At 40.6% G+C, this 19561-nt stretch overlaps 1 protein-coding gene across 1 annotated transcript in view; it reads right to left on the reverse strand.

Moving 5' to 3' along the window:
* DNAJC25 (DnaJ heat shock protein family (Hsp40) member C25) overlaps nt 1-19561 on the reverse strand; it is a 54293-nt gene that overhangs the window by 21104 nt on the left and 13628 nt on the right. The window contains exons 2-3 of the mRNA XM_085641276.1: nt 8815-8967; nt 4988-5458 (exon numbers count right to left, since the gene is read on the reverse strand). Of these exons, the coding sequence (XP_085497402.1) occupies nt 4988-5458; nt 8815-8967 (624 nt within the window). The remainder of the gene's footprint in view (nt 1-4987; nt 5459-8814; nt 8968-19561) is intronic.

A 19561-nucleotide genomic window follows, 5' to 3' on the forward strand; every position in this document is an offset into this window, starting at 1 on the left:
ATTTGCAAGCACTGCTCTGGTCCCGTTACGAATGGTATAGAATGTTATGACTTAAGCCAATTTTATTCAGATTTTACATACTCTCTTTATCCTCAACCTCCTCCACTTCTAGGGTATGATGGTTCCCAAAAGGGGGCACAATGTAGGGATGTCAACAACTTTGCCCCCTTTCCCCGCACTATGTATTGGGAACCGCATTTTCTGCACGATTCTTACTGAAATTATAACCTTGCCGTTATTGATTCTTGTACCCGTGATGGTAATGGTTATAGTGAAGCAGTGGGGGCTCTTTTAGTATTAGATGGGGATTCCTTATCCAACACTTCCCCACTCAATCCTCATCATCAGAGTTCACAGCCTGATACACATCCCCTGTACAGAGATTGCTTTCCATTGCTACCCATACGTAATTCATCCCATGGCGTTTTTAATTCTGTTACCTCCCCTACTATCTGCGATTCACCTCCAGATATTTCCTCCCTAAAGATTCTAAGCTGGAATGTTGCTGGCATTGCAAGCAAATTAGATCTTCCAACTTGGAATTCTCTGATAGAACCTTATTGTATTTGTATTTTCCAGGAGACTTGGAGTACAGCACCATATCATATGGTTGGCTACACCACCTTTTTTGAGCCTGCCATTCTATCCCCGTCTGGGAGAGGTCGCCCTTCCGGCGGCCTCCTCATTTGGGTTAGTATTTCCCTTGGGTGCACTGTCAAACAGGCCTGTCATATCTCTCCTGATATTCTAAGGATTAACATCAAGGGAGCCCAGGGAAGAAAGTCCCTTGATCTACTAAATGTTTATGCTAGAGGCCTAAGCGGGGGAGCTTTGTCACCTACCCTCATACTCCTTGAACGGGAGTTGCGCAAGTGCCATCATGCATCACGTGTTTTGGTAGCAGGAGACTTCAATTGCTCTTTTGAGCCCCTTACATCGCTTGATCTTCCCGATCTTATGGAGGATGACGCCAAGAGAGGCATTCCTTTATTATCATTGCCTCCTGTTAGGAGATGGTCTAAGTCAGTTATATTTATGAACACCATGGTCTTAGAGTTCGGCCTAAGGGCAGCTAACGGTAGAACTCCTTCAGACCTACATGGTGCTCATACCTATAATAGGATAGATCACACCTCAAGGATAGATTATATCCTCTTAGACCTCCAATTGTGGCCATATGTGTTGGATATGGAAGTAGTCTCTACCATTGATAGTGACCACAATCAGCTATCCCTAAGCCTTCAATCGCTTGGGGAGGGAAAGATTGGTTCTATGACCCCGGCAGATGGTCCTTACATGTCAACCCTTGAGGTACATCCTTCGAATTGTGAAAGACGCCTCAAATGGCGCAAAGTGGCTCTTGATGAGAAGAAAGTCCAGTCGATCAGTACTATTCTGCTCACAGCAGAATCAGAGTTAGCCATGTTTAATACTGATGAGATCGCCTATAGCAAGGTTCCAACTTGTTTTAAGCGTACTATTGAAGACTTGGGGTCCTTATTTTTAGTAAGCGGGAAAGGAGGTCCCACGAGGGGGAGGGGAAGGGGTAATCAAAACCCCATGGGAGGTTGGTATACACAAAAATGCAGACAGATGAAATCCGCCTTAATTATGGCCCTCAAGAGTAGAGTTCCGTCTGAGATCCAGCTGGCCAGGAGAGTGTATAGAATTACTATCTCAGATGCTAAAAAGGACTGGGAAGAATTGTTCTGGCTGACGTTAAAGGAGGCCTCACACAAGCGGGACTCTTCCCATTTTTGGAGTACAATCAGGTCTAGGAACAGACCTGACCACGCCCTTATGACCTGCAACATTCCTGGCGCTGTTTGGTTTGACCACTTCTTTAAGCTTTACTCTCTTCGACCAGAGAGTGAGGGGGAGCTTCCCTTTGTGGAGGACTCCCCGTCACTGGCCTTTTTGAATATTAATCATTTTACTGAAGAGGAAGTGGTCAATGCTATTAAGTCTATCGTCCCCCAGAAGGCAGCTGGTCCTGACGGCATTCCTGGGGATGTTCTTAAACTAGATCCAATCAGATGGGGGAAGCTCCTCTCAACATTAATCAACGCCATTGCCAACGGCGCTCTGGTCCCCGAATCTTGGAAGGGGGCTGAGGTAGTCCCGATCTTTAAAAAGGGTGGTAGGGAAGACCCTGCTAACTACCGCCCTATTCGCCTGATCGATTCAAGCCAAAAGGTTGTTGGGAAGGTGATTTTGGAGAGAATGCTGTCATGGATAAACGATGACAGTATCCTCTCTGACTACCAGGCAGGCTTTAGAACCGGGACAGGAACCATAGAGCAAGTATTTAGATTACTCCTCATCTACTGGAAGGTTGTTCTTATTGGCAAAGGTAGTCTCTACCTTGCCTTTATAGATCTAAAAACAGCCTTCGATCTGGTTCCCCGTTCTACCTTGTGGAGTGTACTTGCCAGTATGAATATTCCATCTTATCTACTGACCCTCTTAATAAAATTACATGAGGGTAACTTTGCACAGGTGCGCTGGGGTCACCAGGGTCAAAAAACAGAGAGAATACCAGTGAACAGGGGTGTTCGCCAGGGATGCGTCCTTGCCCCTACTCTTTTTTCACTTTATGTGAATGGAGTAGTGGAGCATTTGTCGCAATCCCCTTCGGACGCACCATCCCTGGCGGGTGAACGTATACCAACTCTCCTGTTCGCTGACGATACTCTGTTACTTTCTAAAACCCCGAAGGGCCTTCAAACCCTTCTTGATAGCTTTCAAGCTTTCTGCAATGATAGAGGGCTTATAATAAATACCACCAAAACCAAATATTTAATCCTGAACCCTCCTAAAAAGTTAGGTCGGCCCCGCATCCTGAATGCAGTTAATTTGGATAGAGTAAATGAATTTGACTACTTGGGCATACGCCTCAGACTCAATGCACTGGTCAACTCATATACAAAAGATGCTTATAAATCATAAGCGGGTTACCGGTGCCCTTCTTAGAGAGCATCGCTCCTCCTCGTCCAGACCAATAGCACCAGCCCTTGAGATATATAAAGCAAGAGGCGTAAGTTCAGCACTTTATGGTGCCGAATTATGGGGCCTAAATAATATTGATGAGCTTGCCAAATCCGACACCAATTTTTATAAGGAACTGATGGCACTTCCTCAGAGCACACCCGCGGTTCCTTTGTTGTTGGATTTAGGGTGCCAGTCATTGAAAGATATAGCAAGAGTTCGCCCCCTCCTCTTATGGACTCGGCTTTGGCGTACTCCGGAGTTAGCAAAGTATGCCGAGGGATTGTCTGAAATACTCTCTATGCCCTCTTGGCACAAAATCAAATGGCTGAAGGGTGTCAAGACCTTATTGTACGATCTTGGCTTAAATGAAGCTTGGGTGAATAGAACCCCACCCCCGAAAGCTGAACTAACGAAAATATACTGGAGGTGGGTCACAGCGAAGAGAATTTCTACTCCCCATGGCTCTAAATGCACTATTGAGTTCCTAAAACTTAAAGATGAAGTGCGTTTTGAGCCTTATCTTGACACTATTCAAAAACCATTTGACCGAGCACTCTATTTTAAATTTAGGATTGGTACCCGTCCAGTCCGCGAATTAACAGCACGTTGGAAACCTCCACTCCAAACAACACCATTTTGTCCCTTCTGCGAGTCCAGGGTTGAATCAATTGCTCATGTCTTATTTGCATGCCCAGAGTACAAAATCCCGAGGTTACACTGGTTGAAACCCTTGTGCAGAGTTCTTGGAACAAGAGATTATATTACAGCTTTACGCATTTTTAAGTCTGACACTAGAACTTTGTATGTCTGTGCACTATCTAAGTTCTTAAGATGGGCCTGGCTGTTAAGATCCAAAGCACTTGCAGTTTAATATAATGCAGTTTTCCTTCTGTCATTCTGATGTTTTATCATTGTTTTTTAAGATTGTCCTATTTATATGTTTATATGTATTTTTAATTCACAATCGCTCTAGGATTATCGGTGATGCTTTCTTCTCTTTTGTATAATCCTGTGATTTTATAATAGTTTGTAATATCATAATTGTGCTGCTTACAAGATATTTTATATCGAAATAAAGCTTATTTCATTCATTCAGAAATCAGTTTATTCAATTTCAAGTTTCTGCATCTTGAATTACTCAGCATCTGATCCATAAATGGGTTAAGCAACAATTGACAAATAGAGAAATGTATAAAGGAACCCAACTCACTCTTTCATATGAAGTAAAATCAAGATGTGATTGCTAATTTTGCAAAGTCTAGGGCCAATTTTATATGTGGACCAGTTTGAGTCCACTGAGAAGAGTTTTCCGAAACTAAATGTGGGTAAACTGCAGCTGCCCTGGGTTTACTGGTGATCTGTATACACTGTACGAATGATTGAACAGTAGGAACCCTAATCTTCCTGGGGAGTTAAATTTGCTTTTCAGAGCACAGACAGATGCTAACTACTAGGAAGGTAGTTTATGCTTCAAGAGACTTCCCTCAAAATCTACAAATCATTGAGGTTACTGAATTATCAGTTTGTGATAATGGGTGATGCATTTTCGGGAATTATACATGTCACTGAAAAGTGGAAAAAGAGGGCTGTAAAGCAGTATTGTAGTGATGCTGGTATGAGTTATAGCAATATATCATAGTTGTTCATCTCCCATGATTTACATTTGCATCATTAGTCAGTTTAGTTTCGTGTAAATAATTGGTCTTATAGGAATACTGTTTTAGTAATACATGGAGATCTCCAACATCAATTGCACAGAATATTCGACAAAGCACAGGTTTACTAAAAATGGAAAATGGGACAACTGTATGCAATAAATCTTCAAGAGTACCAGACATGGTAGTTTGGTTAGGGTGATGGAAAAATGTGTGGTGTGCGACTGTAGGGATAAGAGGACAAGGTGCGGCAAAACCTCCAACCTTTGGAAAACGTAAATTGTTCAGTTATAATTGCCATTTTAAAATCCACTAATGCTCATCACATCAGATTTACTCACCTCATAGTTTTCTCTTTTCCACAGTTCTCGTTCCAGGAAAACCGTTTTTTGATGGTCTTCAACTGTGTCAAACTGAGACTGGGACATCTTCATAGATCTGCGGATAATGTACAGTTTTTCCTCCTCGCCATATTCTTGTCCTTTGATGTTAAATGTGTAAATCCACCAGCAGTACCACACTACATATTTGCACAGGTACACAGGGCACAAGACAATTTGGAAGAGAAGAATATCATATATCTGAGGCTTCTGATAACCTCCTTTAATATCTATTTTAGTCTTTATAATGTCCCGTATTATCTCTTCTTCCTCTGCTTTTATTTCTTCTTTGGACCGTCTGTTTTTGCCCTTCTCTTTAGCCCTGTTAAAAAGACCTTGTTGCTTGGCAATTTCCGCTGCTTGAATTCGATACTTTGGCACCGTAGAAAGGTAATTTATGGCTTCATTGTAGCTAGCCCACCAGCTGTAAAACTAGAACATCGAAGGTAAAAAGAGCGTTATATCATCTTACATATAGAGAGCACATACAACGCAACTAGAATAGCACAAAAACACAAAAACTGCTCCTGACCCACATACAAACAACCTCCAGAAATGTCCAGAAAAGGCTAAGCCTCTAGGCAGGATACGTGAATGCACAGCTTCCACGAAAGCCAGTGTAAATCCGTATTATTTTAATATATAGCAGATTCTACTTAACATACAAAACAAGCACACAGTTGTCACCCATTCCATCGTGGACTCGCCAATTACAGACACATAATCTAAGAGAAAAATAAAAACCGAAGTACCTCTCTAAACCACTACAAACACAATTACCGACCATCTGGAGGTGTTCCAATCTTCCGTACATTGTTACTCAGAAGGCATATTTTCCATGCAAAGCCTTGCCACAGGTCACAAGTAGCAATTGGCAAGAGGTGAATCACTAAATTAAACAGATTACCTCATTACTGTCAATTTATCAAAGACAAAAGGTAGTTGACCAGATAATAAATTGGAAGGCCACATTTTATAGCTCATTATGCAGGCCTTTGGTGGACACATACCCAGCCCTTAGGTGGTGTGGCAATGACAAGAGTAAGGCAAATAGGAGATTGGTGGTGAGAAAGTGTAGAAATATAAACATACAGATTTTCACCTTTGTGATAGCAGCCGCATTTCCATTTTAGAAAATTTGGAATTAGGCATATGCTTTAACTGCAACATTACAGCAACTGAGCCTACCAGTGTGGAAAATGCAGAAATGCTTTCCTTTTGCAAAGTGTTAATAAACACATGCATTAATAACTTGCAACAAGTTAATACTATTTTAAAGGGAAGCACAAACAATGGACAGGAGAGATGTAAATATCTGCTTTTTCTAATGGATTAAAGGCATGATGGAAAGGGAATTGGTCAGCTTGATTAGTCTTTTTAAATAAATGGGATGGAGTACTTCTATCAATGCGGTGCTAGAAAGGATAAGCTAGAAGCTGACATTTTTTAATTTTGTGTAGTTTTTTTTATTGAGTTAGAGGTTAAAAAACAAAAACTATAGGCATGCTTGTAAAATGCTCACAGGAGTAAAGAGGTTTTTGAGGATAAGGCACATTTCATGCTTTGTGATGAGAAAAGGCATTTTAAGAACAAAGGCTTCCATCACTTTAAGAAGTGGGCTTGATTTACTAATAGTGGGTAGTCAAGACATGCATTCATTTCTTCCTAAACATCTCCCATTATTTCTACTAACAAAGTTCATTGAGCAGACAATGTCACATTTTGGATTTAATTTGGATAGTAGGTTTTCAGAAGGGAGTCTATGTGTAAAACAGTGAATGCCACACTGGAGATTAAGAATTGATATTCCAAGGATAAACTTAATGAGCTATAAAAACAACATATGCAATTAAACAGTCTTGATATTTTGAATTTTATGTTGATTATACAAGTTACAGCCTTGCAGAGACAGTCTTTACTTCTGGATGGCTATTTGGATATTCTTGCTCTCAAGGCTGCTGTCTTCTCACCTACCAGCCTAGCTTTAAAATCGCCTACAACCAATGTATCACCGGTAAAGGTTTGGCCCACAGCTAACTGCAAGTCTCATAAGCAGTAGGCGAGAAGCAAGACAGCCTTCTTTTCACCACTTTTCCACACTGCCAAAAGTTACCTCCAAGGGTGATAGATGGAATAGTTTCAAATTACAATGCACTATCAATCAACCCATAGTTCTTGGTTCTGCATTTATACATACAATATTGTGGTATACATTTCTTTTCTTGCAAAAGTTAGCATTTCCCTGGAAACTCACATTAATTGTATTTTTAACCATGACACAATAGGAGGATGCTAATAAGTTATTTAAGTTTTGACCTAAAGATCATACTAACTTCTGAAAAGCAAACGTCAAAATCCTCACTACTGTAGAGTGCAATGTTGCATCACTTAATTCTTCCTTTATTGCAAATACCGGTCTTAAAAATCTTAAAACCTCTATAGACAAAGCTCCACAGGCTTTATATTCCATACCAATGAGCGCTAATTCAAGGCAAACTGAATGTATATGTAGGATTCTTCTAGACCATAAATTTTACAATCCAACAAATTCAAAAAGTAAGAAACTTGGAAAGGGGACACGCTCAAAATCGCATAAAAAGGAGGATGGAATTTTCAGAATCCTAAACTATCAAATGATTGAACAGTTTTTTTCACATTAGTTTATAATCAGAAGGAAGGCCTACTATTTGATAAAGGTCTTTAGCAGACAATTGCAAAGTATGTGGTGAGGGTTTAAACCTTTGGGATATTAGGACACCCATATAATTAGAATGCCACAGCATAACCTAATGTTTCTCTATATTTATTTTTAAAATGAGACACAGAATAGGTGTTGAGAGAATCGAGGCCAGCTGCATCTTGAGTCCAACTCAAAATCATGCTACTAATGCATAAATTCGTGTTTATGCCAGACTAATTTAGGTTATATGCCAATTCAGGCAACGAAATGAAAGCCACCGCTTGTGCTACCTAAGAGCACTAGTAACGCGGCAGGTGGAAGAGGTCTGCCAACTACTGCATGTAACCTGTTTAATACACTACCAGAGAGCATAAGAAACCTCAACTTCTGCCGTTATGAAGGTGCTGAAAACGTGTTACTTCAAATACCACAAAACTGCCAGAGTCTATGGTTTTTAGGAACACAGAAAGAATCATGAATGACTGAAAAGTAAAGTGCGCTCCCTGCAACCTCCCATTCAGTTTTTTTAAACCTTTGCTTTCTGTACAATGATTTGTGGCAATCATTCGCCACATCATTACGTTTTTCGGGCAAAAAGAGATTTGTTAGCACCAACATGCCACAAGAAACTATTCTTTGAAATGTGTCTCTTGGGAATTAAATACATTTAGAGCCAATGACAAGTATTTAATTTACTTCAAGCAGAATCATTCCCAGACAATTAACTAAGCCAAGCTTCACTCTGCCAATAAAATGGAGTTAATAGCTAGTTCAAATGGGGTACACAAATGTGCTTGTTTATTGGACCTAAGCAAGAATGGTTTCTACTTTTGAGAGGTTGTGTTCTCAGGAGTGTGATGGATTCTTCTAACATGTTGAGCTTAACTAATTGTATGGGAAGTTGCTCTAGTGACTAGGAACATAAGTGGGGAGCAGTGCATTTGCCTAGGCATCTGGTGTAGCAGTAACTAAGCAAAAACTAGCCAGTCATACTTTCTCAATAGAGCCACGTGTCTATGATGCTATTGTTTTGGGACACACCATGACTTAAAAATGATAAATTATGTAAATCATGCCAGTTTATACATCGGTTGCATAAATAGCTTACTTGGAAGATGGAGATGGCACACACAGTGACCAAGATGACTATCCTTACATCAACCTTGGGGGCCAGCCTACGGCTGTAGTAATGGTAGTAATGCCTGTAGTACTCTTCCGGATGATCCAACATGTAATCATAGTCCTTACGTGTTTCTTCATCCTGCAGCATAAAAGGAGATTAATATTGAGAAACCTCATGTATGAAAGTGGCAATTTTTTTTTTTTTTTATTAAAAAACATGAATTTACTAAACAACAAAGTAAATACATGAAACAGCCATTCACATTCAGAGCTTTGGACAAGAGTATTTTCAATCGAACATTCTAAGGCTCCATCTGACTTTGGGATCCAGACCAAGGAACTGTCAGATTAACACCCTGTACTCTATGCTTAAAGATATGCATCCATTTTTAGTCAATAAAAAAATTATTCAATCTACTTTGTTCCTGTATTTTCAGTTATGATTAAAAAGTTCTCCATGATGGAATTTTCAGCCACATTAGGACGTCTTAGATTGGGTCTGAAACGAATTTTCATGGATTAATGTTTTTCTTGTAACTCCAACCATAAAGAAAACATTCCTAAAAAAGTTACCAGTGTGTCTTTAAGCAGGTAATTAAAATGAAAAGTCAGCCATATAGAACACGCAGCTAGAAATCTTATCTTAATTTCTTTTTGTTTTGTTTTTTTAAGAATGGTGCATTCCCACTGCATTGGAGATCACTTTTAACTCTTACTTGATCAATCCAGGAGCCCCACAGTTAAAGAATACAATGCAAAGTAAATTAGAGAAGTTAATTTTTCTACTCTGTGAAGCAAAGATGGAGTCAAGTAGCTGAGCTGTTTGATGCTTGGACTTTTAGAAAGTTATTAGAACATCCCTTTTTAATAGTAGGAATAGGGACTTTCTTTGGTTGTATGATAGAAGCAAGAATGGGTTTACCACACGTGTCTACCACACATGTGTCTTAAACACTCATTCCCTTACCACGCATGCCTTAAACACGAAAGTTCATGGTATAGACATGAATGGTAAAATGGGTATGTGTGGCTAAGGTCGCCATCTACCAAGCCTCCCCCCGACCACACCCCCACCCCTGCCCCCACGCTGTCCCTTCCACTGCCCTAAAACCTACCCTGACCCCCCCTCAACACTAAGACCTACCCCAACTACCTATTCCCCTCCCACTGTCCTAAGGCTTAAAACCCTACACTACCCGACCCCCCTGCCCTCCCGCCGTCCCTTAAACTACCCCAACCCCTTTCACTGCCCTAACACCTACCCCGAACCCCCAGCCCTAAAAACTACCCAAACTACCCATTGCCCTCCCACTGCCCTAAGGCCTCACACCCTACGCTACCACACCCCTGTCCCTTAAACGACCCAAACCCTTCCATTGTCCTAAAACCTACCCGACCCCCACCCAGCCCTAAAAAATAAAATAAAGCCCCATTTACCTCACCGCTGCATCTTCCTGCTTCCGTCCTCCAGCAGCTAGACTGCGCACTACCTCAACCACGCATATGCATGCTTACGGCATATGTTTGGTTAAGGCAAGCCTGGTAGAGCTTGCGTAGTCGGAACACGCGTGGTACAGACCGCGGTGTTCCGACTGTTTCCCCATTATTTATTTTTTACATTTCTTTCAAATCTATTCCAACAGTTTTCTTAGCTGCCATGCAGACTCTTCGGCCACCATTTCACCTGCCGGTGTATGAAAATCAGAGCAGAAGGACTACAGTTTTTATGGATTTTTCTTCCAGCTTTGCATGAAATTGAGGATTGTGTCTTTTGGGCCAAGATGCCATGTAGAAGGCTGAACAGATGTGCTTTCCTCATGGCTAGAAGGGGGTACAATCATCACTGCTGCTCCATCTTTAGCCTAATGACAACCTTTCCAACTAGACAACATCTATCACTGGTGAGATACTCCTGTGCATCAAGGGCCTCACAGTCAGATCAGGCTTAGCTATAAATATCTTGGCTGTCAAAACGCTAGTCATTAATTTTGATCCCTCATTCAGAAATTATTACATTATGGCACAACCTCCAATTTCAGAGAGCAGATTATGTAAAAGGAAGCAGAACAGCAACATCTCTTCAATAACCTTTGGCAAGCCCCTTTTACCATGAACTTCACTATCACAAGGACATCCTTAGTTGTAGTCTCAACTTGCCAAAGAAATCTCACTCCACATACAAGTGTTATTTATAGAAACAGACACAGTACTACGTCTAGAGGAGTGGTCACAGACATGTAACTCCTGGAGAAAGGATACATCAAGGCCATGTTCCGAACAGGGAACAAACTACTTTCAGCCATCGGAGTCTTCTCCAAAACTCTTCTGTGGGTGATATTGTGCCTCTCCATGAGGGGGAATACAGAGCACAGTGGGGATTTTTTTTTTTTTTAAACTCTGTTCTATAGGTGCACATGGGAGCCTGCACCAAGTCCTTTGGTAAGGTATTTTAGACTTGTGGTCCTTAAAGACAATCGAGGAGGCATGTCTAATACCAGAATTTATCAAGCCATAAAGAAACAAGAAAAGAAAATAGATATTTATATACCAGAATGTTGCATTTGTGACAATGTACCTGTGAATTCCCTTACAGTCTCTGGTGTGCTTAAAGGGTTTCACTTTTCATCTTCATTATCAGTTCTTCTAGACAAAGAAAGTAGGTGCATGCATGGTCATCCAAAAAACACATAGCTCAAAGGGTGGCAAGTTCTACAGCTCTCTTCCATTCATATGTACGTGGCCACAGAGACTCTTTGGAAGAGTGCTAAGAAAAGTTGAAAGGAAAGATTTTAAAGCAATTTTCAAACAGGGTATGGTTGTGTCAGTCAATTCCTCACATCATCAAAAAAGACCACTTATTTCAAGAATATAGCCATGAAGTTCCCCTGAAGGAGTTCTTAAAGGCTTCCTTATGGCTAATGCTCACTTGTCCTTACTATAGAACTTCAATTTTCTTGAAAAATTCACTTCACCGCAAGGAAAAAATGTGATTCTAGGTGTTAAGTTTAGATCGTCATGAGAAAAGAGTCCAATATTGAAGGTTGAAATGTCTTCTTTATTCTTAAAGTTATAGACGAGTAAGCGCCCCACCGGACTACACCTTCTTCCTAGTGAACGGTCCCTGCACCAACCGCCCAACACTCATAAACTAACATTCCGGCATTCTCAATGAGAATCACACAACCTCACGCTCACGCAGCCAAGCATCGTCAATACAGCGGGATGCAAGTTAAAACATAACACATCCCCCTTCAAGGACCTATAACAATTAAGGACTATATACACAATAAAAGCTTACAAAGTTTCTACAGAAAGATAATGAAAACTACATCAACTGCAATAATAGACGATAAAATATTATGTTCCATTGATTAGATGTGTAACTTATTACATTCTTTTTTTTTTTAATTTGTTATACATAAAAAAACTCCAAAACTATTCAAGTACGCTCATAATCTTTTTGCCAACATGGTTTATGAATGATCCGACCAGACAATCTCCTGGAACAAGCATTTTGTGTAATATATGAACTTCCACTGATTTTACTATTGGAAGGAACTAGATTAGGGTCACTGTGTTTAGGGGAATTGACCTTGCTCTCATTGGATGTCCATAACCTACGTTCAAGCTCATTGCATGTGGTCACCTTCCTGAGATTCCACCACCGTCCATCACTTAACTTTACACAATTCCCACTAAGTTTCAACACTTCCTTGGGTTTTGACCACCTGGACATTCCTGACCTCGGCAATCCCTCAAGAGACGTCCTCACCCAATCCCCAATTTTGATTGATCGTGTTTGCTCCTTTACTATTGTGTCTAGAAACGTAATTATGCTGATAGTCACTAACTCTTTGCTTTAAAGTTTCTTTAGGAATTTCCTTAACAACTTCCTTACGCATCCAGTCAGGAGTGATTTTACAACATGCCAATCTCCCATTAAGAAGACTGAAAGGAGTTTCTCGAGTAGCAGAATGAGGAGTGTTGTGATAATTCCATAACATTTTCTTAACCGATAACCTACAATCCACCCCCTCTGTTTCAGCCAACTGTATACACTCCTTCAACACTCGATTGAATCTTTCTACCATTCCGTTTCCCCTAGGATTATACACCGCAGTAGTAATGTGTTGTCGTGTACCTTCATGTATTCTTGAAATTCAGCAGCAATAAATTGTGGATCATTGTCCGTAGTTATGCTTCCCGGATATCCTTCCCTATGAAAAATTTCTTCACAGAAACTAATCACATTAGATGCTTTGATTTCCCTTACAAAAGCCACTTCAGGCCATTTGGTGTAATAATCCATCAATACAAAAGCAAATTTACCAGTAATATAATTAGTACTGAACAGACCACAAATGTCCATAGCTAGTTTTTGCCACGGTCTTTCAGGGAAGATGGTAGGTGCAATAGTAGGGTCATGTGATGTATGTGACTTATCACTACACATGCAAGCTACACAGTTCCTTACGCACCTCTCAATGTCATTATCTATTCCAGGCCACCAAAAATCACATCTTGCCCTTCTTTTCATGCAGGTCATATCTGGATGTCCTTCGTGTAGAAGTTCCAATAATCTAGAGCGTAAACTTGATGGTACTACTAATTTGTCAGACCTCCTTACAAAACCAGTTGTTGATTCATTTTGTATTCTGGTAACTCTATACCGGTTGAGGCCTGACGGTTGCACCAACTAGATAAGCCAGAAACCACCTGTTGTAACTCCAGGTCCACTAACATAGCTTCTTTCCATTCATCAACACAAATTGCGCCATTACACGCTTCCTCAACCGAAGCTATCAAGCAGTCTTCATCGAGATCTTCCAGATAAACGTCATCTTTTGAGGTTGCCGGAAGAGGTAACCGTGAAACAATCAGCGTTAACATTTTTGAGGCCCGGCACATACACTACATGAAAATCATATTCTTGTAATTTATATAACCACTTCGCAATTCTGGGGGTGGCCTTCCCTGCTCCTTTGGTGGTGCAAATATCTATCAATGGTTTGTGATCTGTTCTTAGTACAACAAAGAATTCAACCAGTGTACAGAAAGACTACAATAGTGTCTATAAACCCAAACCTATGTTGAAGTCAGGATATGAAAGGCACAATGAACATCGCACGTATATCAACAAAGGCAAGACACAAATATCAACACTTAAACATTGTTGTTTCAGATGTGGCAGCAACAGTCACACCGCCAACAACCCACGTTGCCCAGCATTCAATGTCACTTGTTTTAAGTGTAATAAAACAGGTCATTTTTCCAAGTTGTGTAAAACTGGTGACCGTGAATTTTGGAAACGCTCTGTAAATACAGTTAATTATCGCAATGATCCATCCCTGAGTGAAAACGATAGTGACATTGAAGTAATGGTTATTTGGGACAATGTAGTTAAAGTATCGGGAACATATAACCCACCCAAATGTGCTGTGTCAACAAACCAGTGGGAAGTTTCAATGTGGGCGGATTCATGTTCACCTTTCACAATAATAGACAAAACATACTTGGTTACCCATAGGTAGGAACAATCTACTGTCACCTGATGTAGAACCAGTAGGGTATGGTGGAAACAAACTTCCCGTCCTAGGATATTTTGTAGGTGACATATCGTATAAAGGCTGAAACATTCAAGCTAACATTTACGTTGTAGAATATGGCAGAGCGTTGTTGGGGTGGAAGGAACAAAAGGGATTGGGAATGATCCTGGATCCCAATCATCCTAAACAAGTATTACTGACTAGTGATCCCCACATTGTAGATTGGAGTATCCCGAATTATTTAAAACAAAATTGGGTTGCTTAAATAAATTTGAACATCGCATCGTATTAAAGGCTGATGCAATACCTGTAGTTCACAAAGTGCGAAATGTTCCTTTAATTTTGAGACCACAGTTAAAGCTTGAACTTAACAGGTTGTGTGAGGAAAACATTATTGAGCCAATCGAATCATCTGAATGGCTCAGTCCGGTGGTTTTGGCATGCAAACCTAATGGAAAATTGCGCATGTGCAATGACTTAAGAGACTTGAATAAAAATATATGGATAGATAGTCACCCTCTCCCACGCATCAACGAAATGATAGCTAGTGTCAAGAATGCAAAGTATTTTTCAACAATTGATCTGTCGAATGCATACCACCAAATTAAATTACACTCCACTTTGCGTCATCTCACATCATTTATTACTCCTGAAGGCGCATTTCAATTTCTTAGGATGCCATTTGGATTGGCTTCCACAGCAGCCGTTTTCCAAAGGATCATGAGTAACATCCTTAAGGGTGTCAACAACATGCTTGTTTTCCAAGATGATGTTTTAGTGTGGGGAAAAGTTCGGTCAACTCACAATGAAATCTTAAATGATGTTCTAAAGAAACTTCAACATGCTGGTTTGACACTTTCGGCCGATAAATGCAAATTTGCTGTAACACAAATTGATTACTTAGGTCACACCTTGTCGGCTGATGGGGTCAAACCTAAAAAAAACCTCTTGGAGGCACTTAATAATGCTCCGTCTCCGGGTGATAAGGAACAACTACGCTCTTTTCTGGGTTTAGCGGAGTACTACTCTAAATTTGTAAGTCATTTCGCGTCCAAAGTTCATTGCTGGAGACTTTTAATGAAAAAAGGAGCGAACTTTAAATGGGACCTAGTATGTCAAACTGCATTCGATAGTCCTAAGAATGACATTAGTCAAGCTGTGGCTCTTAAACCATATGATCCTCATAGGGAGTTTATCATTTTTGTAGATGCCAGTGCTTATGGGTTAGGTGCAGTATTGATGCAAAGAAAAGACAACTGTGAGTGGGTAGTATCATTCGCATCTCGCACCCTAAAGGGTGCGGAAACAACCTACTCTGTTATTGAAAAGGAAGCTCTTGCTTGTTTTTGGGGTATCAATCACTTTAGAACTTATATTTGGGGCACCAAAGTCTGCTCGTACGGACAGGAGAAAGAACTTCTGAGCTTAATTTATGACTATCTGGAAAAAGGCTTCTCTAGGCAAGTAAGCATACACAACGCCTAACATAGCATTTCTTGAAATTCTGCAATTAATTTTTTTAAATAACCAGGTGTAGCAGACATTTAGGTCTCAACAAACGATAACTGCGTTTTACTAGCAAATCCCCCACCATGACCGAATATATAACAAGAAAGGTAAATGGGATGCAGCGTTTGCAGACCCTCCATGACATTGCAGCAAACACAATATGTTCATCTCAGCAGACGAGTTAAAAACAGTGGGCATTGCGTTTTGCCTCAAATTTCATGGGGAAAAACCGGTTTCACAAAATCTGAACAAGCTTTGTGGGAGGGAGGGGTCTTACTCTCTTATTTGGTAGTTCGGCCATCAAATTTACATATGGGCTAGTTATAGAAAACTTGTTTCCTCAGGACTGGCACCTTCAACCCTTTGCCTTTATCTGCAGGTACATCTTTCTGAACAAATTTCCATACAGTCTTAGCAATACATTCTGCCTCACACTCTGGATAGATAGCCTGGTACCATCATCCCAAAGAAAGGAATTGCAGAAAGTTGCAACAAAAATGGAAAGCAATTCTAAAGATGATCTTCTCAACCAAAAGACTATTGACATGGCCCCAGATTCGTCCGCCGTCTCAGTTTTAGAGCCCTATCAGAGTAACACCCAACATATTAGTAGTAGTCTCTTATACCACAATACAATGGTGGAACAACTCAGCAAACATCAGTATGGAAGCAGGCTTTTGTTCGGAGTATACGCAGTTCGGTATAGAATAAGGAACATATATAGGGAGGTCACCAGGTGCACTTGTTAAAGAATCAGGGTCCGAAAAGGTTGACTTTCATGTCCCCTTCGGATCACTAAGCAGACTTCAACCCGCTATCTAGGGGCATGGAAGGCACAGAGGATTTTCTTTTGTGACAGGGGAAGTGCACAACAACGTACACTAGGGTGGACATGAGTAGTGCAGGTATGGAACTGCTTGCTCGGTCTCACCAACTTGCTCAGCAGCTCACACCGCTCACTCTTCTTGAGAGCTTGCTCATGAAGCTCACCAACTGGCTCGCTTGGCCCAATAATAAGCACAAGGTTGAAGAAGCTGTGGCATGGAGCTTTCACTTCCCTCCTGACCCATCCCTCACCTTCTAAGCCCCTTAACATGAGACCCTTAAAGTAAGCACACAATGGTAAAAATCAATTAAGAGATCAAGAATTATGATTTGTTAAAGTAAATGTTACAAAGCGCACACAGTAAATAATAATGAAATGATAAAAAAGAAAAGAAAATCAATTAGTCCATGAGGTGCAGGTTATCGGATCCTAGGTCGGGTGAAATCTAGTGGTATAACCTGGTGAGCCAGTTTCCCTTCAAACTTAATATCCTGAATGAAGTAAGTCCTTCAGTGGGCCAAGGCAATAAAGTATAGCCGGATGCATGGAATTTGGGTTCCACTGTCCCTCTGTTTTGGTTCCAAAAAGGAACAACTTGGAAAATGTGGCTGTAGAGGTCTCCGGCATCACTTTCCTTAACCTTCACCTGTCGTTCTGCCAGGAATCTTTCAGCAAGGCAGCTGCCCCGAAAGGCTGTCTGTTCTCTATAAGGTATTTGATGGGTGCCCTTTACACTTCCACTCTAGATAAAGGAAACCTAATTAGAGTAGGGGATGGGAGCGTTGAAGATTAAATTTGGAGGCTATCATGGTAGAAATGTACAACGTTCATAAAGATCATCTTTGTAATATTGAACCAAAAATTAGCTCAACAGCAAATACAGCTAAGATGAATTTTCTAGTCCGGAGATAAATGTCTTCCATAACATGGCTTAACACTCCTATCCAGTCATATAAGAAAAAATAAAATATAAGTCACTTTCAGCTAACTCAATAATTATCACATCTGAATCATATTACTATAGGAACAGAATAGAACAATCTCATCTTTGATATGGCTTACTTCTGAGCATTATGCCCATGGCCTCAGTGGATACCAAGTCGCTACTTACAAATAGTTTTTTTTTTAAATTACAAATTACTTTTCATACATCCTTTCAGCTGCTTGTCCTGGAGGCAGTCAGAGTTGCTAGTGCAGTCCCACCCAGTGCCTGGTTTTTAGAATCACTAATGTAGGTCATGTAAGCCTACATGACATCCCACATTTGTCTAATGCCACCAGTGCGATTTACAAATATCTGTTTAAGAAAACATTCACAATCGCTGCGTGATGTCAGTGATGTCACTGACCATATCATGAGTGATGTAATATGTAAGTTCATAAGCAGTGCATTGCAGGGGCCTAAGTTATAGTTAACTCAGCTAATTATAACTGCTGAATTTCTCTGATTTTGTACAAGTGACATGTCAGTCTAACTAACTTCGCTGGACCCTTTGTTTTTTTCAGTGACTTTAAGGTTTTTAAAATTCTATTTCCTGTGTCCATGTAACCTTTGGTTTTTTCAGTGAATTACTTTTTTTTTTTTTAACTTGTAGTCACGTTTGTTGAGTGGTGAAGAAAGGGGGCGTGCCTCCGACCAGCTCTCACAAATTCTGCTGTGTCACACTTGGAGGTAATAGGAGGGCTTCATGGCCCCCAAGGACCCGCAGCTTACAAGAGAAGTTCATTACCCAACCAGTAGTCCGCCGGGAGGTGCGTTTGCCGAGTGGTGGAGAAAGGGGGCGTGGCCTCCAAAGACCTTTCAGCAATCATTGTGTTTTTTTTTTTTTTAATTTTATTTTGATCCCACAGAAAATGTACCCCAAAAATTATTTTGGCCCTGTGGGCTAGATCTATATACACACCCTGACAGGAGCTGCCCACCGTGCACAGGGCTATACGTCCACCACAAAAGGGAATGAGGGCATTCAGCTCCTTCACAAGGAAGACATTAGCAACCAAAGTAGTTTCCTTCAGGTCCAGCAACTACTATGCCAATGTGTGTGTTTGAGACCAAAAAAAACATTTTTGCTTTCATTCAATGTTTGTCACATTGGTGAGGGCCTGGCACCTTCCACAACAGTAACATTTTACAAAAAAACTGTAAAAATGCAATGTTTGGGGTGTATTATGACACCCGAAAGGGTATCCCTGTCAGTCGAACAACCAGGTCGTGAGTCCCTTCCTAAAGTAGGTCATTGAGGATGAAGTGTGGAGGTGGAGGGGGGGGAAGGGTGTTCTAGTACTTGGCGGCAAGATGGAGCAAGCATTGGAATAACCAATAGGTCTCGCCTTTGGGACCTTATAAGTGTTTGGTTATCCAGCACAATATCCTTGGTGCAACAACATCAACTGTTGCATGGCTAAACACTTACAAAGTCCCAAAGGCGAGACCTATTGGCTATGCCAATGCTTGTTTATATGGCCTACAATAGGAATTCGCCTACCGGCAGCTGAAAGGTATCTGGTAGGTGAGATCTAAAAACAGCTGTGGTCCCTGTATAAGCGAATTAGACACTAGACAGAGTGAAATATATATTAGAGCTCCTAAAAGACATCACAGTGGAAGATTTGTAGAGTCCCAACACATGTATATGTATTTGATTCTGTCATAGAAAATATAACTTTGCTTTTGCAATAACGCTTTGATTTATTGGTTCCATTTTTAGAGAACTTTGAAAGCCCGATTTAAAAAAAAAAATGTTTTCATAAGAAGACACATAAATATAGTATTGAAAGACAATCCTTTGGAACCTATTTATAGAAAAAGTATGACAAACCTTTAATCGATATAATATCTAGTCCTCTACTCG

The sequence above is a fragment of the Triturus cristatus genome, chromosome 2_2 (genome assembly GCF_964204655.1).
Source record: "Triturus cristatus chromosome 2_2, aTriCri1.1, whole genome shotgun sequence".
Lineage (NCBI taxonomy): Eukaryota > Metazoa > Chordata > Amphibia > Caudata > Salamandridae > Triturus > Triturus cristatus.